The sequence below is a fragment of the Cyprinodon variegatus genome, unplaced genomic scaffold, assembly GCF_000732505.1.
Source record: "Cyprinodon variegatus isolate N-32 unplaced genomic scaffold, C_variegatus-1.0 Scaffold1061, whole genome shotgun sequence".
Taxonomy (NCBI): Eukaryota; Metazoa; Chordata; class Actinopteri; order Cyprinodontiformes; family Cyprinodontidae; genus Cyprinodon; species Cyprinodon variegatus.
The window spans coordinates 1,785-26,824 of NW_015151514.1; the positions used below are offsets into that span (position 1 = coordinate 1,785).

At 37.2% G+C, this 25,040-nt stretch overlaps 1 protein-coding gene across 2 annotated transcripts in view; it reads left to right on the forward strand.

Annotated features, from left to right (window-relative positions):
- Positions 1-529: 529 nt before the first annotated feature.
- The window catches only part of LOC107101163 (breast cancer anti-estrogen resistance protein 3 homolog), a 52,278-nt gene continuing 27,767 nt past the window's right edge, over positions 530-25,040 (forward strand). Inside the window, exons 1-4 of one of the 2 annotated variants that reach the window (XM_015399955.1) lie at positions 530-725; positions 10,677-10,863; positions 10,973-11,224; positions 17,628-17,670. In XM_015399955.1, coding sequence (XP_015255441.1) covers positions 10,685-10,863; positions 10,973-11,224; positions 17,628-17,670 — 474 coding nt within the window. In that variant the 5' untranslated portion in view covers positions 530-725; positions 10,677-10,684. Of the gene's footprint in view, positions 726-10,676; positions 10,864-10,972; positions 11,225-17,295; positions 17,671-25,040 lie in introns of those variants that run through there. The other variant, XM_015399956.1, reaches the window with a different exon arrangement.

The window sequence follows — 25,040 nt, forward strand, 5'->3', positions numbered from 1 at the left end:
ATATACGTTCTCTAAAGACAGAAAAGGTTCTTTTCTTTTATTTCTCTTGCACATTAAATCTTACAGCATAAAAGAGGCATTTAATAAGACTTTAACCTGTAACACTGAGCTGATTTATCTTAAAGCCAATATTGAGTCAAGTAGCTAAACCTCATTAATCTTTCGAGTAACTAAAGTTTCTCAGACATGTCACAACCTTGCTGAGATTAGGTTGTTTTGTTCCTTTCTCCTTTTGCAAATACCAACACTGAGTCACTTTTAAATCTTCTTTCAGCACCATACCAGTTGGTGTTATTTGTGTAAGAGGCGCCAAACAAAAGCACGAAATATGAGGCTGTGTAGGAAACAGCACAGGAGAGGAGGTCAGTGGATGTGAGAGGAGGAGGGGATGGAGTGAGGAGAAGACGGCTGTGGGAGTTCGGGTCAGTGCTGGGAGGCTGGAGTTTGGGTTGATAAGACACAATTCAAGCAAAACTCCTCCCAAATGCAGAGGAGCAGGAGGAGGGGCTGGATGCTTGCAAATCACTCCCAAGAGAGAGGAGGAGGAGGGAAGGGCTTGTGATTGTGCAGCGCTACTTGTTGTTGCCTGTTTGAAGGAGTGTGAGTGTGTGGACTTTCTGCTGGCCACTGACGGTGTTCCTAAGTATGAGGAGGAATAAACTTGAAGGAAGGTTTCCAGAATAAGGGCTAAACAAGAGCAACAATCCAAGGGACAAATCCTACAGGTAAGAATGACCGGACACTTGTGCTCTGACTCTGTGCATATAATTAAATGCTGCAGGCATCCCTGGAAGAATATTATTTACTGGATATATATTTTATGTGGTATTGATCCTTTAAAATTTTTATTTTATTACATCAACATCACTCTTTCCCTCTATGTTGTAACTTAGAGTGAGTAACATTTACTCTGAGAGTTTGTGAGCAATAAGTTGCCATCCCCAGGCGATGGGTGTTACTGCGGTCATTGAGATTGTTAGCAGTAATTGTTGAAATCCCAGCAGGGCATAATTATATGAAACATAACAGATAAAGATCAACACTCTGACTCCTGTCTTCAGTTTCCTGTCAGAGTACATAACCCTTGTAAGTCCTGACATAAGACATTTATTTCATTTTTTTTTCTTTCCTGGCTGTTTATCATACAAGCTTTTACTCATTCACGCTCAGCAAATGTGATGTACCTCACAAATGGGTCCACATTTGCACTCGGATTTACTTTGACAGCTGTACTGAGTGACACTCAAACTCTGACCCTCGAGATTTAAGAAGACCTCTTCAAACAGCAAGCTACAGGTCAGATGATGACACAGGCAGACGTTGAGTTTGTGCGAGCCATGTTTCAGGCAGAGAAATGCATGTGTGCAGCAGTTTTTCAGACATTAGTCAGTGTCATGTCTAAACTACAAAGTCAGATTCAGCATTTAAATGATGCTTCTTTTCTGTCACTTGCTGTCATATTAAGTTCATTGTATTCCAGCAGGTCATCACTTTCTGACCTGGTCTTTCAACTAGCAATGAAGTTTGGAAAATTGAGTTTCACTAATTCCTTCAGCAGTTTCATATTAAGCTTTCCCCAAAATACCATATAGATAAAATCCTATATTTTTAGTTATTAACATATATAATTTAGAGGAGGATTTAAATTGATCAATTTGTGCAAGATAACATTATAGCGCTTTTGTGTTGCGCCTGGTTCTGCTGGAGGTTTCTTCCTGTTAAAAGGCAGTTTTTCCTCTCCACTGTCACTACAAGCATGCTTAGTGTGAGGGATTGCATTTGAGTCAATGAGTCAATGCAATCAACTGGTTTTCCTTAGATAGAAAACTTTGAATCAATTTGACTGTATGATCTGGCTGAACTGTAAAGGGCCTTGAGATGACTTGTGTTGTGAATTTGAGCTATGGAAATAAACAGAATTGAATTGTTTTCTGGGTATTTCACCCAATTACAGTTTCACCCCTTTAGCGGTTGAACTGCAGTGATGCAGTTTCTCGTACATTGTTTCATGCAACCATTTCTCACTTCATACCAACCAGGGCGGCGCTTCATAACCGCTTTGACAACCAACAATAGAAATAACTTTCGAAATTCTGCCCAAATTGTACAGACAGGAAATGTGGTTGCATGACACCAATATAACACTAAGATTCTTAGTTATTTTGTCATTTTTATGAGTCCCAAAAAAAAAATGAGGGAACAAATTGAAGGAAAACAATGATTAACCTTAACTAGAGGGCCCTAATGTGGCATAACTAACAGTCACTAATTGTTTATATGGATGCTAAGAACTCTGATATGCTTTGCTTTGGAGTAAGGAAGCTAATTTGTAGCTGTTGCTATGATGGGATGGAGACTTAAAATCTGACTTAAAACTTTTACCCAAGGATGAAAAGGGTGTCATTTTTAGAAACATTTAGTTAGCATAGAAACATAACATTTAGCATAGGTCATTTTTGTCTGGTACTTGCCACTGTATATTATATAAAGCCCAGGTTGTCAACTCAGTGGTTGTTTTTAATGCTGTTTATTAGCTGAAGGTTTTTTCATGGAAAACGTACTAGAAAGAGGTACATTGTAATTACTTTAGGTTCAACAACTGGTTCGAAAGGGACTCCAACAACGGGATAGAAAATCTTTAGAAAATATCCAATTAGGTGAACTACCACATACCTGAACATGCACATTTGTGCAAATAAAACATATAACTTTATAGCACCATCTGCTAATTTTTAGACGAATGAAGAAAAAAAAGTGTTTTTTTTTTAACTAGGAGAGTTTTCAGATTGTTTAGCAGACAATCAACAAGACAATTTTTTTTTGTCTCATGTGCTTTAGTTTAATCGGCCTCTGCATATCAGTCTCCGATTTTTAACACCCTTATCCGAATGTCCTTCTTTAACAATTGACAAAGACTCAACCCATCAAAGAGAGCAGAGAGTTCTGACCTTAGTGTAATCAGGAAAAACATTTTTTGTTTCAGTGCTTGTTTGTGAGAAACAGACGATAAATGCAAACTAAATAGATCAGCCCAAATATTCCCTCTTGAGCGAGCGTCCTGCTTTTAATGCATCATTTTTCATAGATTGAAAAAATAGCTGTGTTTAATTTTTTTTTTTTTACCAGTAATAGTTTTTTAGTAAAATAAGTGGTTGATCAAGCAGAAGTAATTCCTGAAATTTGCTAAAAACTTTGGTAGCCATTTTTGGTTCATCTTAATTGCCCTGTGTGATTTACTGGCTCAAAGTGGGGTTATCAGTGACTGTACGTCAACGTCACATTTCTCCCCCGTTCTTTGCAGACCTGCATAATGAGCTCACAACCATAGTGAAGTTACATGTTAATGTGTGAGAAAAAGAAAGATTGACAGGCCAACAGAGATTTTAGAAGCATTAAATGGCAGCTACTGCTGTGGGATTTAATACAGCCCTCATTAAAATGTTACACACAGATTTCACACACACACATACACACATGCTGGAGGGCCCACGCACAGAAGAGCGCAGTAGGACACCTCTCTCTTGCTGTAACAAAGACTGGCTCTACACAGCGGTCATGTGACAGTCGTTCCCATTGTTCACTTCTGGCCAGGGGTGGCTTTTCTAATGCGCTGGTGTGTGTATTTGCATGTTTGTGTATGTGTGTATTCAAGTCTCTGCCATAGCAGGAAAACTCTTTAAACCAGCAAGAGGAAACTGCTCATTCCCAAACATGTTGTTTGCATTCATGCTCTCCATTGTGTGTAATGATAGACCAGTGCTAGTGCAGTCCTTTCATCTAAACTGCTGCCATTGTGTAGAAGCTATAATGTATGGATGTTGATGATCATTTTTGTATCTTATAACCTAGAATAATCTAATACCCACAGCTGGTTCAGTTGAATTAAATGATAAGAAGCAAAGTGCTCATAACCACCACTTTATGGGATTAAGGAAAGTGCAACTTGAGCACTGATTGATGTTTATTGTCAGCTACAGACACAGGAAGAGAGCCTACTATCAAACAATGGCACTGAAAACAGTTGAATGTTAAAGTTGCGTCTTGGAGGCTGTGAGAAAAAAGAGATACTCCTTTAAAGTAAATGTGGGAGCAGATAGAGACATTTATTGTCACTAATCTTCTATAATGGGTCGCCGTATGTTTATATGTTTATACTGCCATTTCCTCTTCCCACCCAAAAACCTTCAGTGTCTGTGTTTATGTGTTCCAAACACAAGGTCTTCAGCGCCAGCGGTGACAAAGACCAAGAATGTTTTGTCTCATGTGCCAAGGAGAGATAGAGAGACATGGTTGGTTAGAAATACTCTCATGTTGCAGGTTTTACAGTTATTAAGATACCACTGTAAGTACTTTAGAGTGGTGTTAGGCTATAGAAATGAATGCCTGTATGGCCAGCTGCAGTATTTTATTTTGCTTGAATAGTAAAATCACTATTATTTTAGTTAAAAGTTACCCTCGGGAAGCCTGTACCAATGGTGGACTTATTTCCAACAAATTTCCATCAATAAAAATAAAGTAAGATATAAAATGATGTTGACGTTCCTTATTCTGTTTGGGATTTTTTTGGTGTTCTTTCATATATTCAACTAAAACAAGGTAACAGCTCACATCTTTGTGACAGACTGAAAAAAATGAAGTCTTTAAGTGTTGTTTCTAACTGTCATACATATTTTCTGTTTTTTTTTGTGTGCGCTTTTTCAGTTTTTTGCATTGCACTCACCAAAGCATACTAGAGAAATATTTATTTAAGAGGAATATTTATTGTGAACTTTTACCTGCACTTCAGAACATGCCTTAACGTAAACCTCATAATGTCCAGCTTTGCAGCTAGTCTTTCCTCTGTCACTGCTTGGGGAATGGAAGCAGATTTTCTCAGTAGTTTATACAGGCTTGCCTTTTTCACTCAGTGTGGAAATTCACATGTCCCACCAGCAAAGTGAAACACTAATGGAAGCAAGCATGCAGATACACACAAGTATAATCATGGTAAAATATTCTTTTACAGACAAAACACTGATTCATTCCTTAAATTTAGACCTTGAAAGCCTCCACCAAAAGTATTAGCTTCATTTTACATATATAGGAATATTTCAGGTTAATATTGACGCTTCATGCAGGTCTCCCTTCTCAGAAACTTGGCTTTGTAACTTGAGTGGGTTGGGTTGCAGAATAAGTCATGTGACCAGAAAACCACTTCACAACAGAACAGATATGACACTTTACTGATCACACATATTCTTGGTTCACTGATGTAGGATTTAATCCAGAGGGATGTGTTTACAACTCAGTGACTTCTCAATCTGCGGGTCCAAAGATCTAATATCAGATTTTTTCAGCTCTCATTTGTTTATTTGAAGTTGTTTAATTGTTATTATTCATTTTAATTTGTTTGCAGTAAAGCATTAATGAAGTAGATTCATTCTGCTGGCCTCCTCTCATAACTTCAGCATCCAACATTTTGTTTTAAACAAATATAGCAACAAACTTAACAAAAGTGTAGAAAGTTTATATCTGCTAACATATTAGTATAAGCGCATGTCCAGCTTTGTGACAATTATCTGCTACTGTTCTTGATAATACCAATAAAGAACCTTATCTCCAGCGATATTACATGTCTGTTGTTTAAAGAATTTATGTTTGATAAGGATTAATTTATAAGAATTAAGTGGTTTTAAAAACAGATCACAACCTTCCTTTGAAAATGACTAGATACCTTGCAGAAGGTTGGTGGGATAAAAAAAAAAAAAAAAAACCCTGATAAATTCTTTAAGTTGTCCAACAAAGACAGGGGAAGCTTGGTCAAAACCAACTATGAGAGGTAGCAATAAAGTCTGGCTATTCAGAATTAAGCAAAGCAAAATGTATTTCAAGTAATCAAGAATCAACATGTTTTATTATTGTATAAACTAGACAGTATTTCCACATTCTAATGTCACACATCTTCATTTCTATAAACTAATGAATCCATCAAATAATGACTAAATAGGAAAAAAACGTCACCACTTACCTGCAGCAAAGAATACCAGGTGAGTCAAAGCTAGTCAGCGATGAGGCAGCAATGGTAATGTACATGCCTGACCTTGCAGGATTAAACGCTTATTTAGAAAAACTATTAATGGACTAAAATTAGATGTCTTTCTAAAAATAAAATATCAGCTGCTGCAGAAGCAAAGGGTTTGAATAAAACTCTAACAGAAAGCTCATGTCAGCCTTTCTACAGGGTCACCTCTAATGATCATGAAGGTCTGCTCACTGATCCTCTACATGCAGAGCTATAACTCTCTCTGATGATTTATCATTGCCAGGTTTAGTGTCAAATGTACCATGTGAAACCAGCGTTTAGCTGATAGAAAATAAAATTGTGGTGCTGAGCTATTTAAGCCTTCACATTAGATCCAATCTATACCCAATGACTCTTAAGTTCCACGAGGAAAGATTTGTGTATATAAAAAAACTATCTATTTGTACATTATGTGCACAAAATTAAACTTTCTTGCTTTTATAGGTTTAATAGAAAAACTTCTACCCATTTTTATAAGGCTTGTCTTTAATTTTAAGCTTTTAAAGCTTTGAAAAGTAGCAGGAAATAAGAAATCCTTTGGTTAATAGGATAGTAGAGCTAATAAGCTATTTTATTTCTAATGTAATGAAGTAATTGAAGCAAATATTAGTCTTTTTTGGTGTTTGTGAAGAGGGATAAAAGTGGAAGCCAAACAGCTGCTGGGAGCAGAGGATGAGAGTATGAAGAAGAAATGGGAGGAGTTAAAGTGAAGTCCATCATGAGAAGCAGAAGGTCAGAGAAAAGAAAGAAACAAAAGTCACGGGGGCAAAGAAGAGCTGATGCTGTGAAGGACATAGAACGATAAGGAGACGATGTCTGTGTGGAGGGGGGGACACGGCACTGAAAGAGAAAGATGGATGAGCTAGGATGGGTTAAGAAAGAGAGGAGTGGCTGAAATAATCTGAATGTGAAATAAATGACATCGAGGGATAAGTGAATTATGAGCAGAGACATTAGAAATTTTGTATTAGATTTCTCTGCATTGAATTTGAAATGACTTCCAGTAGCATAAATAATTTACTCTAAACCTAAGTATTTATGCACATTAACACTATGTGTTTGTCTTTTAACTCAGTTAGATTTGATCTTTTTTATGCACTACAGCGGGAGGTTGTGTGTCTGGCAGATGGTCAGTACCACACACACAGCTGAATCCCTTAGGGTCATATAATAGGTGCTGCAGTCATTCTGCCCCTTGGAGGAATCCACATTCTGTCTGATCCCACATGCCTTAGTAATTCTTTTACTGTCTGTTTCTGTGAGCATGAAGAGTCCTGGACGGGCCAGCTGTTTGGTCTTCAAAGCTGCATTCGCATTTCCATTGACATTCATCAATACGTGCTGAGGATTCAGTCACCCCCACTGTTTGATTCTGTGAAGCTCCATTTTAAGACTGATTTTTACAACTAGATAAATACTCCCTATTCACAACTTAGATTTACTCGTACCTAAAGTGGAAGTGACTGCTGTTAAATTAAAACGAACTGGTACTTCTTGCCTGTTGCACATGCAATTGCTACTAAACTGCAATACTAATAGATTTTTATTGAGCATATAAAGCTTTATTTAAAAAAAAAAAAAGATAAAAACACAAAAATCTAATTTGCCACTGTCTCCTTACCCCTTCACCAGTTTTTTACTGCACAGACACATTCATTGGAAAAGGCTTGGCACATTTTCTCCTAATAAATTGTAGAAAAGGACTTTCTACCAACTGTTATTAAAGAGGGCAGATAAAAATCACAGCTTGGTCAGTAAGAAAGCCTCATGGCAGATAACATGTTTTTCACCTTAAATAAGATCAAATACAAAATAACTAAAGTAAGGGTCCTAGAAGGGCAAATTGACCAATGTTCAATTCAATTCAATCATCTTGAAGATATGATGCTACTGGAAAATATCTATCAGGCTTCTCATCGCAATGAATTTAGCAAAGCATTTACATGCTATAATCACCAGATAACCAAGGCTGTGGGTTTTTAGGTGATGTCAGAAATGTCTACTTTCTGAATGATACAGATTCTGCATGCACTATACTGAATATCTGCACCAAATAATATGACAAGATGACTATAAGTACCTAATTATATGAAAGATTCTAAAATTTTCTATTTCCAAAGATTCACTCTCGTCAGCATGTAGTATACTTGAAATCAAAAGTGTAACTGACAGCTTGCCCTACTTTCTTACTAATTCAGCCAACATTTACCAGAACTCACACTGTTAAATAAGATCCCCAGGTGTTCAGTTGATCACTAAGTATATATAAAAAACCCACATGCTTTTAAAAACAAATAAATTATTATGTTGCAATGAGAGAAAAGTATTATTATCCTGATGCAACTAAACAGTAAACTGAGCTCCCTTCATCCAACCCTTACTATTTAGAACTGGAGTGCCTCACAAGCTATACACTTCACAAACATGAGAGGACTTAATGCTCCCTTAATAATCAGCTTATTTTTGTTACATTTGGACTCATATAGCATTAAATGCAACAAAGTCACAACAAAAGAAAATAATTAGGAAGGTTGTTTGTCATTGTACAGGATACAGTGAAATGTTGCTCAGCCAAACAGCATAGGGCAAAAGTGCAATAGAGGTTTCAAGTTGATAAAGCATCAGCAGACGGAGCTTTAAACACATCTGATCAGAAGCCTTTCTTCATTATTAAACTTTTATTTCCCTCCATGAAATGTTTAAGAACCAGTTCTTGATTAAAAACATGATTAGGATGGGAGACTCCTACATTTTCTTTGCAAGAGTAGGGTGTGTGTGAAATGTGTGACTCTGAACCTGAGTTTAGTTGGTTAAAGTTGCCATGTTTTTATATTCATCATCTAAGCATGCAACTGCCTGCGAAACCTACCTCCTCTACCTCCAGCTAGACACAGAGGGGTAAACCTCACCTAGCAGTATTTAAACAATAATAACAAGAATGTATTGCTTTAGTCGATATACTTTAATTGTATCATATATATATATATATATATATATATATATATATATATATATATATATATATATATATATATATATATATAGTAATACCTTCCATCAGTTCCCGTTTTTAGCTCACACTAGGTTAAGTAAATCAAGACAAATTACTAGTAAAACCAAATAATTTGATTTCTCTTGATTCTTAAATAATAGAAGAACATAAAATAAGTGAATGTTCTTACCTGCTGATCAGCATTTTAGTAGTTTAAGACAGAAATACGTGTAGTGGTCAGTACCGTGGTTGTGCTTTGATGTTATATTTTTAGCCTGATGATGACAGCTGTTCTCAAAGTTCATTTACAGGGAGTGAGGTGTCTCTGGTAGGACTCAGAACCGTGTTCCTGCACTGGTTCTGAAACAGATATGGCACAGAGTAGGGACACTTCAGTGACCTCAGCTCCTCTCACTATACTCTGCAGGGATATCTCGGCTGTCCCATTGCAGCTGTTAGCAGCTGAAATAAAGATTGTTTATAAGGAATAAAGTGTTCATACATTGTATGTTTTAACGAACGAAGCTGACATTAATTCAGAGGATCCAAATGTTTGGTCAAAATTAAATCCCTTCTGGTTACTGTTGAGTCTATACTGTACCTCCTTTTGCTCACTTTCTATGACCCCAATCAGCTTCATTAAAAGGCAAAAACAACCAGCTGAGATTTCAAGGTCCAGACTTATTGGTTCTGATGAGATTAGGATAGAGCAAAGCAAAGCTTGTTCTGGGTTTTTCTGACAATATTTTTTTGGTTGGTACAGTGTGACTAACTGCTGCATGCAGAGTGATTCAGAGCAGATCATAGCGTGCCATCCAGTCATCCTCACACTGTAGGAAAAAATATGAAGAAGCCATCCTGTGCTTTCCCAACCCTGCAGAGCTATCTGTCTTCCTCATCACTGTGTATTTCTGTCTTTGGTGTCAGCGCCAACACACAACAGCTTACTTCATGAGTGCAAAATAAAGTTGTCAGGAGTGAAGTGCATCTGTTTTTCTTCATATATTTTCATCAGCTTAGACTTAGATACAGATGGGTTGTAAGATATTATACGATAAAATATGTAATACGTATATATATAACTATTTAGGTATCTTTCCATATCGTCGTTTTGTCTATTTTAATCCCTAAAGTGCAACTAACCTAAACCTGAGAGGCCTTTATTGAAAACAACTGCAACTTAAATCATGTTGGATATGCATGTTTACAAAATGTGTATGAAAATAAACTTTATGTTTTTTTTGTGTTACAAGATATAATTAAAACAAGAATATCCATCTTTCAGATATGACATATAGTAGTTAAATCCTTTGTAATTACCAGTATATAATAACATGTTGACAGTGTTCATAACCTGGTTAAAGAGAACAACATCATCTGACTTTTCAGTGTATCTGGGTGTGTTAGACACTGTACCAACCAAGCCCTTTTTAGTTGTTAAATATAATCAAATTTTATTACCAGAAAGCTCATCATGTTTCCTTTTTGTTTTATGTTTGTCTTCTGTGATAAAACTAATCTAAATTATCTGCATTTTTATCACCGTACCACCAAAGCAAATTCTTTGTGCATGTAGAGCATTACTTGTCAATAAAACTTTTTTTATTATTATTTTTTTTCCAGAGTTAAGGATGATGGCTGAGGGGCGTTTTGCCAGTCTGCCCAGGTCCCTACATGCACATCATCACACCTTAGGAGGGAGTTCTGCTCACTCTGGAGCGCCCATTACCTCCCTTGGTGGCCCCAGCAATGGCCCCTGCTCACCCAGAAAGCTCAAATTTTCTATGGATCTCCATGGCTCCAATCCTTGGTGATTCTAATTTATTTCCCTCATTTAATTAACTAAATTTAAAATGAGTCTTAAGAAGTGAAATATTTGAACTTGGTGTTTTACTTCATGACTTGTTTTTTTCATGAAGCCACCCTTCAGGGCTTGCCAGCAGCTTGTCTGAACCCACTGCAGCCTACCAGCCAGTCTCACTGCATGGAACGTTGCCCCGTCGCAGAAGAGGAGAAACCAACATCAACCAGAGCAACCACACATGGGAACCAAAAACAAATCAGGAGCAGACGTTACTTTCTGGGAAGACATTACTGCCTCCAGGACACAACTTTCAGCCTACAACATCCTGCTCGGGTGAGAACATCAGCGATGACTTCAAAAGTATAAGGTAAGAATAAACGATTGCAGACAGTTAATTAGGTTTGAGATCATTGTTAGTGTATTTTTCAGTGTTTTCAGTATGATTTTTGTTGTCATTCACATCTGATGTGAATGACAACATCCTTTTAGATTGGATCATTAAATTTGATACTGAAAGTGTTTGGATAACAATTATAAAGTGGCAGAAAAACAATATACATTCTCTTTAATTTTAAATAAAAAGCATAGTGTGCGTTTCTGTAGCTCTTAATTAAAGGTATTGTGGAGGATCAAAATTTTTAAGACCCGTCTGTCCACTTAAAAAAAAAATGTGCATGTGCATGCACAAGCAAATTTTTTCTCGTGCATGCTCTGTTTAAAAGTTTCTTTTCTTATAGCTCATACAAGCTTACTGTGCCTAAACGTCTGCTCTAACCACTACATCCCTCAATCATTATATTAAACAGGGACTATATAGTGGACTTTAAAGTGAACTCAGTCAACTTACTGTTCCAACAGATGATCAGTTCCCCGTTGGTCCATCGCACGACACCTGCGCCATCTTTGTTATTAGTCGCCAATGTCGGGTAGCGACAGACTGTGGCGACAGCAGGCCACTGTGACTGCAAATCCCATAATTCTTTGAGAGGAGAGTCCTCCACGCAAAACATTCTGGGATATATCTTCTACTGAGGCCTTTCTTTTCTTCTCATACACTTCTTAGACACTTTTTCTCTACGACCTTCTGCCATTTTCAAAGAACCGTGGTGAGAAAGGTGATATTCAATGACTGTCTGAAACCACAGCTCATAACAGATATATGCCTGAAAGTGTGCATGCGCAGGATAAGATGGCTAAAGCGATGAGCATGAAGGACGGCCTTACATAAACACATCACCAGAATGATTGACAATTAGGATGACCATTTATTTTGATGATCCACCCGGAAATAAAAGATTGCCCTCTATACCTTTAAAATCCAATGGCATCATCAGTCTTAAGGTTACCTAAAAAGTAAATCAAATCTTCCATAGACCTTTTTGTCAAACCTGACCAACTTTATTAAGACAGCACCTCCTCACATCACGTGTTTCACAGCAATGTTAATTATTTTCCATCCTCTTGCTTTGCAGTTTTTGTCTAAGAGGAGCCTAGCATCTGTTTTCAGATTAGCAAATTAATCTTGTTACTACTTGATAAAAATATCCGGAAAACTAATAAAAAAAACACATATAACATTGTTTTGTTATTGCTTTTAAACGGCTTTCCATCAGAAAAGGGAGACCATTCAGAGCTGGATGAAGATAGGGGAGGCTGTAAACAGAGCCCTTGGGGGGGGGTTAGCTCTACTTCAGAGAGAACCCAAACACACCTCATCCCTCATCATGTCCTCCCATCTCTCTGTCTCTGGGGTCAGTTTACAGCACACTGTATCTGATAGAAGCCAGCTCTGTGCGCGCGCCTGTGCGTGCCTGTGGCCCCCAGCAGTTGAGTACCTTTGTGAGCCAGGGTGTGGTAGGTTTGATCACAGATTAGTCTGAACTCTTTGTCTGCTCTCTCTTCATCTCTGTGCCTCCATGCTGGATCCATTTCATACGCTGATGACATACATGGTGGAATTCAGCCTCTGCAGGTGGCTGGATAGTAAGCAGCATTACACTCTCACTGGATGATGCTGCATAAACACAACTTATCAGACTTGATGTTTTACCTCCTTTTTTTAAATATTAAGAGCCTTTAAATCCACTAATTTGCCTTTGTAAAAGTTTAAAAACAAATCATAGTTTGCTTTTATATAAGACTATAACCGGTTAGTAAGTCGATCTTGATTTTCAATCCTCATGCTGCTGACTGACCTGTGGCCCCTGACCTTATGGTGCACTAGCTCCTTATTGGCCAGTCTGTCTTTTGTTGACCTCTATGGGCAGCTTGAGGACCACCAGGACAGGAGGAGGGGGGCAACAGCAAAGTTTGTGGAAAAGAATAGGGTACAAAGAGAGATCAGTGCTGGGAGGATGTCTAACTCGTAGCTCATTTCAATCTTTATTCTACTTTTTAATTACATATTGCACAGCTCAGTCAGCTGGCAATTGAAACCATCATATGTCCTTTTTTTTCTTAGATTTGGTTTGATGCACAAATAGAGAGAATTTTTCCTTTATCTTCTTTCAAAACTGAAAACATCTCTCTCTTGTTTATTTTTTTATTATTTACTGTTATTTAGAGATACTACATTACAAAAAAAACATCAGTTATAGGCAACTAATGCTGCTTTTGCTTTATCAATTTGCAGCCTGTGTTCAAACATATTTATTATGTTCTAAGAAGAAAATGTTGGATTCAGTCAATATTAGATCTGGCAGGCCAGCTGTAAAGAAAAACTGAAAAAATATCAGAAAAAAAAATAGATTGGTTTATTACTACAAAAAACAATTTCTTTAAATAGGCTTTACAGATCTTTTTATTTATTTTTTTTTACTTTAAACATTTTGGAATAAAGTCTGCAATACTCCATCATAATTGATGGAGTATTTATTAAACCACAGGAAATACATATTTGTTTGCTGCAAATAAGCAGTCTCTGCCCAAAGTAGGAGATTGGGTTTCTATGGTTACCTATCAAAGAAACTTTAACGTTTGGGCAGGGAATTGCATGAAAATTGGATCCCAGTTGGGATTGTCTACCTTGTCATATTAGTGATCAATGTAGAATATGTTTCTGTGCGAAAAAGTGGATCATGAAAACAATATAATTGTTCCAGTACCTGTCAGTACTGTAGACTAACAAGTTCCGCCCAAATGGAAATTGGTTTCTTACAAGACGGTAACTGTGAGGCACCACATCAATGCCCATCCAGCCCACATTAACATGCCAGGCCTGGCAATATTTTATAAAAGTGTATCTGTTTTTAATCTAAGTTGTAAGTTCCTGTTAACTATTTAATTATAAACCCACAAAATCCAAATAACCTGGAATTAAATGTTAAGAGAGAGACAGCAAGAACCACAAGGTGGCACTCCTTTGGACTTTTTTTTTTTTTACCCAAATACAATAAAGGAGTGTTTATCGATGTTTTATCTTAATATATTTTCGATGAACATTTTTTTTTATATATATAATTTCTCTTTTGATATTCATTATTATTATTTTATAGCTTGATGTGATTTATCACTAGTTTTAGCAGATGATGCAATGAAGTGCATAATCCCCAATATAGTTTGACTCCAGTGTGGAGTGTCTTTTTTTTTTTTTATGGGATAGGAACACACTGACCCCTAGAGATGGCATACTGGTACTGCATGCAGCTGTTCGCTTGTACTCTGTCCTGCACCGGTCTATAGCCAGCTGTGGTCATGCTGAGTACTGTGTGGTGAACTGCAAAGAACAACAGTAGCCAGAAAAAGATTGTGGTGAGCTCCACATGCTTCAGCCTTCCCTACTCTTTATTTTCATCCTCTTCCTCGCCTCAGCACTTTGAGTCATTTTCTGCTGCTTGCTGTCTCTGTCAAGATTGTTTTTGTGGTTTTAGAAGCAAAAGAAGTCAGCATTCACTGCAGTTTTTAGCAACTTTAGCACAAAAAATTACGTATATAGAAGTGGTCAGCCTGAGGCTTAACCTCTCAGATACTTTTTACACAATTTTTAGGGAGCAAAAATAAATCCACTTTTAAATTCTGTATTTAGAGATGAAATGATTTACCTCACAAACGGGGTTTGTAGTATCCTTACCATCTTTCAGGATGTGCCTTTCTTTTTAAACCTGACCTTTTGACTTTGCCAGATTCACAAGGGAGGAGGGGGTAGAGGGGATTTCCCTCGTTTGAGAAGATTCATTCTGAGGGATTTAAATGGGTGGTGTCTATCCGTGGTGATTCCCAGTTTAGTCTCACACTGGAAAGTCGAGTCAGGGTTGCTGGAGGCAGATGGTTGATGTGGTCAGGGTTTTGGGTCTCACAGGAAAGATGAACACACATAAAGATACCGATAAAAAAAAAAAAAAAAACAAGCTTTTTCTGTCAACATAAGCAATTTATTTACTTTATGTACATATTTAATGAATATGTCATCATAGCTCTATCTTTGTGCTGGACGATCAAGGTCTTCACTCAGAAGTTTACATTGTCATAGATGAATAACGTTAGTTCAGTGGGTGAAATGGACGTACAGAGAAGTTCAAACCCCATCAACACCTCCTTTCTCTGCAAATCTCACAATTCTAAGCTTCCGCCATAAAACGGGTGAATCCAAACGAAGCCCCGAGTTGACGTAAACTCAGGGATGTTGCCTTATTTGGTTCTGGCCTGTACTTTCGTCACACCCCCAAATTGACATACAGACCAGCCCGGCGGTTCACTGGCCAAAGAAGATGAATAGAGGTAGATGTAAGACACCAGTTTAGCTGGTTAGCTTACAGTTGAGTTTACTACTACAAGAAATACAAAGCAGGCAGTTTCTCTATTGAAAATGAGCCAGAACCAAGGGCGTAAATGCAGTGTTCCAGGCTGCACGGTGAAAGTGGAAATTATTTTTTTTTAACAAAGTGGATTTATATCTAAAATTTAAATAATTACCATATGTTTTTTTTTCCTTTTTTTTTTAATCTCAAGATGTAATGAAATCAGTGCCCCTGGACATATCTGGTTTTAGCAAAAGAAAGGACCTCCAACAGTTCATCATGCAATTTCAAATGTCAAAAAAAGATAAAGGTTGTTCCATCTTGGTAATCTCTTTTAATTTCCGCATGTTGAATTATTATTATTTTTTTTTTTTTTGAGTACTTTGAAGTAGTTATGGGGAATTTTTCTTAACCTTTTTTTAAAACTATTATTAGGATTAAATTGACTGAAACAAATCCTTAAAATGAAATGATGGTGTAAACTTTTTAAATAATAGGTATTTTAAATTTTTGAATTTGGTGAAAATATGAATTTACTTTTAAAAAAACTGTTGGAAGTAAAATTTAAGTGGTGTAAATGTCGATATTAAGTCACAGATTTAAAAAAATTTATGCAACCCAGTCTAAAGTCATGAACCCAATCTCCACCTTCAGTGTATATTATTGACTCTGACAGGTTGAATACAAATGCACACCACACTTTTCAGGTTTTTATCTGTAGAAAAACAAAAAATATCCATGGACAATTTTTTGTGAACACTGAAATGTCTTTTGAACTGAGAAAATGTGAAATAAATTTAAGGTGTTTCGATTCTCTTGCACTGACAGAGTATCACCCATAACAAAAACAGCCCCTGTGGCCTCGGCTCAGCGGACAGCTCTGTGTTGTTATGTTGATATGCTGCAGGGCACGTCAGGACACGCTGTGATCTGCAGACCTGCAATAGAGTCACTAGCCATATATGTTGCGTCCTCAGGTGCTGGGCCACATAGACACGTTGGAGATTTTGAGAGGACCTGAGAAGCTGAACAATCTGCCTTGAGTAAACGACTACAGTTTGTTGTGAATGAGGCCCTCTGTTCAGTTACGTAGGTAAATCCTACTCATTATTTTGGGCTATATAAAACTGGAGGGTCTTAGAGCTAAAGATATTTGGTTGGTTAAGAAATGAGCTGCGCTAATATTCCCGTGAGAACACCATTCCAAGCTTTAGGGGTCCAAACTACCAAACCTGCTAATGCAGTGGGGGATTTGATCTGATTAATAGGGCTTTCACTGAGTTCCTTCAAGTCTCCTGTAGGAAAAGCTGCAGTAATACTACAGATACGCATTCAAGAAATAATTATAAGTATCCTTTTTCAAGAAATAAAAAGCCTTTAGGAAAAGGATAAGATGTGAAATACAATAATAAATTATTCTATTTAGGTCATTTCAATTTTTCCAACACAGACAAGTTGATAAAACAGCTTCTAAAGTGAGATGAAGTGAAAGATGAAAGTTTTTTTCAAAATTGTGTGTGTTTGTATGTGTGGTGCTCTAACCTCAGTGTAAAACTATCAGTGGACTAAGAATGGGATGCGTGTGGCTGTGATGTGTGCTATGGTGGGGGAGGAGTGAAGGAGGAGGTGGAACCCAGAGGGCAGCAAGTGGACGTGTTTACCAGCGACTGACAGAGTAAGAAGAGAAAAGCACACAGAACAGTCAGACCTTTGAACTCTGTAGCAAGAAGTTTTATTTCTCAGAAACTTTAAAGAGAATATTTGCAGTCTTGTTCTCATACCCATGAATGGAGACGCATGGAGTCATGAAGCCAATGTGCAGCTGTAAAAACCTCAGCATCCGCTGATTTCAGAAAAGCAACATCAGCACCGCATAGAGACCCACCTGAAGACAAGCCAACATCAACCAGCTCTGTAGTTTTCATTTCTGTAGAAGCTGCAGGGTGGAACCAAACCTCAGGACACGGTTCTTTTGGTCCGGCTGCTAAGGATGTTCTCTCTAAACAGGACCATCTCTCTGTCTGTCTTTCCCAGGGATCCTGTAGCTGCTCTGGATGCTGCAGTCGACTATGTTAAGGTAGGACAAACCTTTGCTGCTGACATTGAATTCACTATAGTGATAGAGTTTCACATTTTTATCACCACTGTCTTGGTGTGTTGTAATAAGGGTTTAATTCGTAGATTCACTTTAATGGAGCGTCCCATTTTAATTTACTGAACTCTGCTCGCTTCGTACTAATAAAAAAAAAACTCCTCAGACTAACACAAAGGTCCTAACCTCACATTGTGCTCTGAACACACTGATAAGTTGCAGAGCTGATCTTAAACTATAGAACTACATAAACACAGTGCATTGGCTAAACACAACTATCCATAAAAAAACTCCTGGAGTCATTTCCCTCATTTTAAATAATTAAACACACATATCTCCCTAAATACAACAATTAACCTTTTTTTTTTTACTTTTTTTTTGAGTGGCATTTTTTATGTTTCCTCCACATAATACTCTCTATCTTCTTCAAATGGCAATATACATAATAATTGTTTGTTTTGTGAGCGGGAAAAAAAGAATAGAGTCCATATTCCAGTCAGCTGAACAGCAGTGCACTTTCAGAGAACTGATTTGAAGGATTATAAAGTATAGGAAATAATGTTTTTTTAGATTTTTAAAAGAGATTTAAAACTGTACGTTTTTAAAAATATGTCAGCTTTTAGGACAGACGGTATCTCATTAAAACAGGTTCCGTTATTTAGCAAGCGAAATGGATAAAGTGTAGCACTCACAAGTTCTACACATGATTGATTTGAGATTGCTCCTATCAAATCTATTCAGGGAAAGGATGGACTTTCAGCAGAACCTTTCTAGCTGATTGGGTTAGGTTTGGGGAAAGTTTCAGCCAATCACAGCAACAAACAAATGTTGTTCCTCTTACAAAGATAAAGTTGGGTGTTCTGACAGAGCAGATGTGAAAGCAGCATCTGTGCTGCCAAGTTTATTATAGTTTGGCTGTTGGCTTTTAGCAGGCTCTGCTTTTGTCACAGCTTTATGTTCCACCTAAAACCATAAATGCGGCGTGATTGGCCACGCCAAATTTCTGTCAGTCTCCAATGATTTAAGCTGGAGCGGTACAGGATTGATGCTCATGTGTTTTTCAACACACAAATACAGCTAAAATTCAGTTTCCAGGCAAATCCTGGGTTAAGGATATTTTTTGCACATCTCTGTGCTCAATTCTGCTCAACTTGTTTCAAATTATTAAAGAAATTCATTTAAATTGCAGCAGCATTTTCTTTTTACAATGTACCGGTCAAATGCTTAGAACAGAGATAACTGTTTTGTTATTTATAGAGTTATTTTTGTTTTTATTGAATAAAAAAAATGTTCTGAATGTTTTGAAAGTATAATAAATTTATTATAGGGAACAAATTTTTACACTGACAGCAAAAACTGATAAGCAAAAGTTTTGAGAGAAACTATTTTGTGACTATTTTGTCTCAGATAAAAGATAAACAAACATTTATAAATCTATTTTTGAGAAAAAATGGTTCCACTCTGATTGCAGAAAAAAAAAACAATATTTGAAAGTAAAAAAAAATACACACATCACTTTTTTTCTTAAATTTATTAAACAAAAATATACTCTGTTTTTTATATATAAAATACTGTTATTTCCTAGATATGTGGACACGAGGAATGTTTTAGATTTTATAGATCCACAAAAAAATTTATAATAAGTATAATAATATACATATAATAGAAGTGTACTTAAAAACTATAACTAATCAATCAGATACTTTTAATCCATCATATATTTTTGCTAAAGCTTTTCACACCATGAGACTCATTAGGATCCATGGAAATGAACTGAATCCAGCACACAGTGCATGTTGTGCTACATGTGTTTAACCCATTATATCTTCCTTCAAAGAATAAACATTTGTCTTCGGAGACGTTAATATAAAAGCAGCAGGTTTTTCATGATAACTTAGTCATAAATCACACAGTTTGTGTCTCTGCTGTCAGTTTCATGCTGCCTTAAATCATGTTCACACACAAACACCACCTGAGTCTCAGCTTTCACTAAAACAGAGATGATGGCACCGAGGTGCAGCCTCATCTGGCTGTCATGTGATATTCTTTATGGCTGTTTCATTCTGCTGGGGCCTTTGTTTTTACTCTCTGAGGTCCGTTTGGTCTCTATGATATTCTGCTTTATTGGCCTGGAGATCTGTATGATTTAAGGGCAATAAAAACATGTTTCAAGCAGCTGAAAGGCTCCCATGAAGGTAAATATGATTTGTGCCATAATATCTTTGACAATATTTAGGGTTGGACCTTGTATCTCTTCGTTAAAATGACAAATTAAAGGTATTTATTTTCATTCGGATTCAAAGTATTTGAATCCAATCTGTTCAAGAAGGCAGTTAGGAGCAGTGGCAAAATATCACAGAATTTCTCTCGATTGCCTAAATGTGTTTGCCATCTTTTATGCTCTCTTTCCTCCAATTCAGCCTCATGTAAATGGATTTAGGCCTGAGAATGACAGTTGGTTTTCAGCAGAGGCATCAAGTACGAAGTATAAATACTTCATTACTGTACTTAAGTACACTTTTTAGGTATCTATACTTCATTACTTACTTTCCTTCCTACTTCTGACTTCTACTCATTACATTTTCACACAAGTATCTGTACTTTCTATTCCTTAAATTTTTAAAACAAACGTTACTTGTTACTCTTGGCTTCTGTTTAATGTTAATAAATATTTATTTCTCGTCATGTGCTCCATCCAATGCAGATCATTGGCGCCATTCACATCTAGTGAAAACTAGTGTAATTGGATGAGTCATATAACGCAAACACTCATTGGTTAGCTAAAGGAAATCATTAGAAGCAAGCAGGTGTCCTTCAACCTGCAAATCTATGACATGCTACAATGTAGGATTCAGAAAAAGATGTTGAAATGTCTGAAAGGTCGGATACAGGCGAGATCGTATCGAGAGATGGAGACGGAGACCAACAAGACCCCCCTCATCCTTGGCCCTACTGTATCTCAAAGAATTTTTAGAAATAGTCGAAAAATATGAGCTTTCAATTCATATAGTGACATCTGGCAGTTTTTTTTTTAAAGTTACTTTATACTTTTAGACTTTGAGTAGTTTTTGGAGCACATACTTTTTCACTTTTACTTGAGTAAAGAGTTGAAGTTGATACTTAAACTTTTACCAGAGTATTTTTATATGGCAGTATCTATACTTCTACTTAAAGGGGAACACCTTTTTTTACATTGGCCCCTTGATTTTACGTTATTACATCATGTTCTACTCACCCATATTAGTTTTGTGTCAGAATAAAGTATGAACAGTTTAGTTTGTGCCTTCAACTCGTTGCTGATTGGAAGATGTTACTTGGATATAACAAAACCGAATAACATCGGGACAGCTCCAAATTTTACAAAACTCATATGCGTGAGTAGAACATGATGTAATAACGTAAAATCAAGGGCCTAATGTAAAAAAAAAAAAACTAGTGTTCCCCTTTAAGTGACAAATGTGTGTAGATTTTACACCACTGCTTTTAAGTCAGTTGGACTCAACCGACTCAATTTGTCTATTTTTTTGTTTGGCACGCTGGAATTACTTTTTCAGGCTTAAAGACCTGAAAACCCAAAGTCAGTTTACCGGTAGAGTCCACTGTATTCTTGTTGAATGCATCAGACGCCACCATTCCCTGTTCGCACTGCCCAAGACTTTTCCGTGCGCAAATTGGCCTGACCAGCCATAGACCCTAACTTCCCCAACCATAGGATGAATAGATGGTCTTCAGCGTATCGACAGACAAATTCTTTTTTTTTTTTTTTTCTGTTGAATGTCCTGGTATTTTGGTCCATGATGCTATATTCTCCAACAGGATTCCCAGAACGCTTGGAAAAGTAACATGCACACAGCCTAATGGAACACCCCCCCTACACACACACACACACACACACACACACACACACATACACACACACACAGTCCCAGTTTTGTGTTTAATATAAACTTTTTTGGATGTGTACAGTTTAGTAAATTTTTCACATTGATGAAATTCTCTGAACAAAAGCTTTATAAACATTGTTTTGCCAGTACTTGTCTAGGAACAATGCCCTAACCACACAGATAGTGGCTTTTATTCGCTTTTCTGGGTGATTTTGTTTTCTTCTCTCTCACCATTCAACCATCTTCATCTTTCCACCCATCAGTCATTCCCTCCATCTGTTCTCTCATATGTTTGATGCTGCCACATGAGTGTGAAAAGCAAAGTCAGTCCTTCCCACGAGAGCCTCACTCAGCGGTCAAACTGGGGCTGTGAGTCAGTGGTGGATGACTGCTCTCTTTGCTGTGTGCTGACTGCTAATAGAGCTACTGTATCAGGTGTGTGAGATGAGAAGTGTGGAAATGTGGCTGTCGGCCCGTCTCCAGGTGTGTTTGTGTTTTCATAAAGTTGATGAAAACAGACAGGTGAGTATGTGCAGAGACACTGACAAAGCTTGTGTTTGGTGTCATGCGCTGAAGGTGTCGGTGCAGTAAACCATGCACTGTGTGGTTGAACATGTGAGTTGGAGCGGATGTTTCCAACTGGAACGTGGAAAGTAGTTTTCAGAGAACAATAGCATGAAAGTATGCTGAGTATAAGGCCCATTACTGCTCCTGCAGACGCCTTTCCGACGCTTTTAGAAGCCTAAATACTTTCTGTCTAATTACCTTTTTCCTCTTATCCAAATGAGGGGAAAAATTTAGATAAGTTCGCCTTAAATTCCAAAAGAGCTTTTAGTAAGGCCTGACAGCACGAAGTTTAGCTATGAATGATTTTTTTTTTACATGCAAACTTTTAGCTATATTTATTATCTTTTAGGGTTTTTTCGTAGTTTAAAGTGAAAATATTTTATCAAGTGTATCAAGACATCAACAACGGAATGACAGGTTTATAATCAGGAGGAAAACAGGAGCAAATTACTCTGTGCGGTTATTTTGACTCCTGTACTGAAAGCAAACAGCTGCTGGCCATAAAACAAGCCTTTGATGGTGATTTTCTCACAATTCAAAATGTGCATAACTTCTCTTTTCTCAAATTTCTACCCATTCTTTTTCATTTCCAGTCAGATTTGAAAGCAGCTCTGCAGCTTTAGAAAACAATAGAGGTCTGTGTGTGTTTGTGTGTGTTTGTGTGTGCAAGGGGGCTGGGGGGGTTGGTTTCAGGTTGCAGCAGTACACAGAGACACCGCCTCATAAAATCAGCAAAATGAATACACCTTGTATTATAATATCAAAGCATGATCAATATTTTATTTCGCCTCTTAAAGTAATTGATTTTATGCATCTTTATGCAACTCAGGCACCAGCATCTGCAAAAAGAATTACTGACAGGTTTATAGGAGTGTGCACTCTAGTGGCTATGTTTATGTACTACCATTACAAGACAGCCAGTCGTTAGTCATGGAATCAGACAGTGGCGCATTAACTGAGATTCATTATTTTCATTTAGTAATGAAGCTTAAATTAAAATATCATCCATGGTTTTATCTTTAGCGGAATCAATAAATGCAAAAAAGTCTTCAAAGCCTAAAAAGTAGATCCAAACTGCAAAAGTGCTGAAGACCTAAATTATAAATTAGTGTGAAATCCCACTTATTAAGAGCTGCTTTTGACTTTTCTATATAGAGTCTAAATTGAAGCATCATTCATTTGAGGCTGTATTCCAAAGTTTCTTTTCTTTTCATTATGCCACTGCAGTGTTATTATCATAGTGTAAAACATTTTAAATTGTCTAATTCCACATAAACTTTCCTTGAAGCTTTAAACTGTGATTGGCAGCATTGCTGTTTTCTCCAACTGAATGTAATTGTTTTGATTAACTGTATGTGGAGATCTTCATAACCTTTCTGCGGAGTTTAAGTTAGTAATGTGAAATGTTGTCTAACCAGAACAGGGCGGAACATTGAGCTATTAGGACTGCTGTGATTGTTTGTTCTCTCTTTGCAAAGAAGGTTGATAAAATGCTGACCGAGTTAATTACCATGTATCTCCTTTATTTCTTCTTCAATCAGCCAACAGGTTTGACCTGCATAAACTATATCTAAACAAACCAGTTAGATCTAAAGACACATTTGGATATGACTTTAGTGTTATGGTTCTTCCCATTTGTTGTGACTCTGAGTTTTCAGTTTTCTGTTATCAGCTGTTTTGTTTTTATTTTCCATGATATTCAAGCATTCTTTAGTTACTCTCTGTTGCCCCCTTGTGATTGTTTTCTTTCCCCTTGGATTCCCTCTTGCCAGTTCCACCCACACCTGCTCCTTATTCAGCTCATTTGTCCATCCTTTGTTCTGTTCTCCTTAAATACTCCACCTCTGCAGTCACTCAGTGCTGGTTCCTTCTCAATGCTGTACTCGTCTACTCAGCTCATCTTCCCGCAGCTCCTCAGGCTTGTTTTTCCCCTGATGTCTCCATGGTTTTTGGTTTGTTAAACATTTTAGTTAGATTTCAGGATTTGTACCTCTGTTTCCTTTGTTCTTCAATTAAACCTGTGAGAACTAATCTCTGCTTCACTTGGCTCTGCATCTGGGTCCTTAAGCAACCTTACCACCCATTGTTGACATTTAGACCATTCTGTTTGTGATTAAGAATAGTTATAAAAACCTTGATACAATTATGAGCATTTGGTTATAAATGGTCAGTCTCTACATCACAGGTGTCAAACCAAGGCCCACAGGCTAAATAAGGCTGGCCCATGCAATGAAGTGCGAGTGGTGGCCTAGTGGTTAGGGCACAGGGCTTGGAATCTTCAAGTTGTGAGTTTAAAACCCACTGCCACTCTGGGTCTCAGAGAAGACCCTTAACCCCCATTGCTTGCTGCACAGTGGCAGCCCACTGCTCCCCAAAGGGGGTGGGTTAAATGCAGAGAGTTCATTTCTCAATTGGTAGATCAGTTTTTTTTTTCTATCCGTTTGGCCTTTATGAGACAAAATAGGGATATTGTGGGATATGTTCTTTTAAAGTGACCGAATAAATTGGATAAAAGTTATAATACCAGAGCAGTCTGCTGTTTGTCAATAAGATAATAAAAACAAAGGCTTCATTGGTTCAGCTCCAGCTGCAACCGGCCCCCTTAAAAGACTCGAAAACGATGAAGTGGGTTGACATAAAATAAGTTTGACTACATTCAAAGGAACAAACACTTATATATATTTTTTTTTTTTTTTTTTTTTTTAGCTTCTGTGTCCTTGAACCACAGTCGACCTCGGCAGATGGCCGCTCACACTGAGCGTGGTTCTGGAGGTTTCTTCCTGTTAAAAGGGATTTTTTCCTCTCCACTGTCGCTACAAGCATGCTTGGTGTGAGGGATTACCACAGAGTCAATGAGTCGATGCAATCAACTGGTTTTCCTTAGATAGAAAACTTTGAATGAAT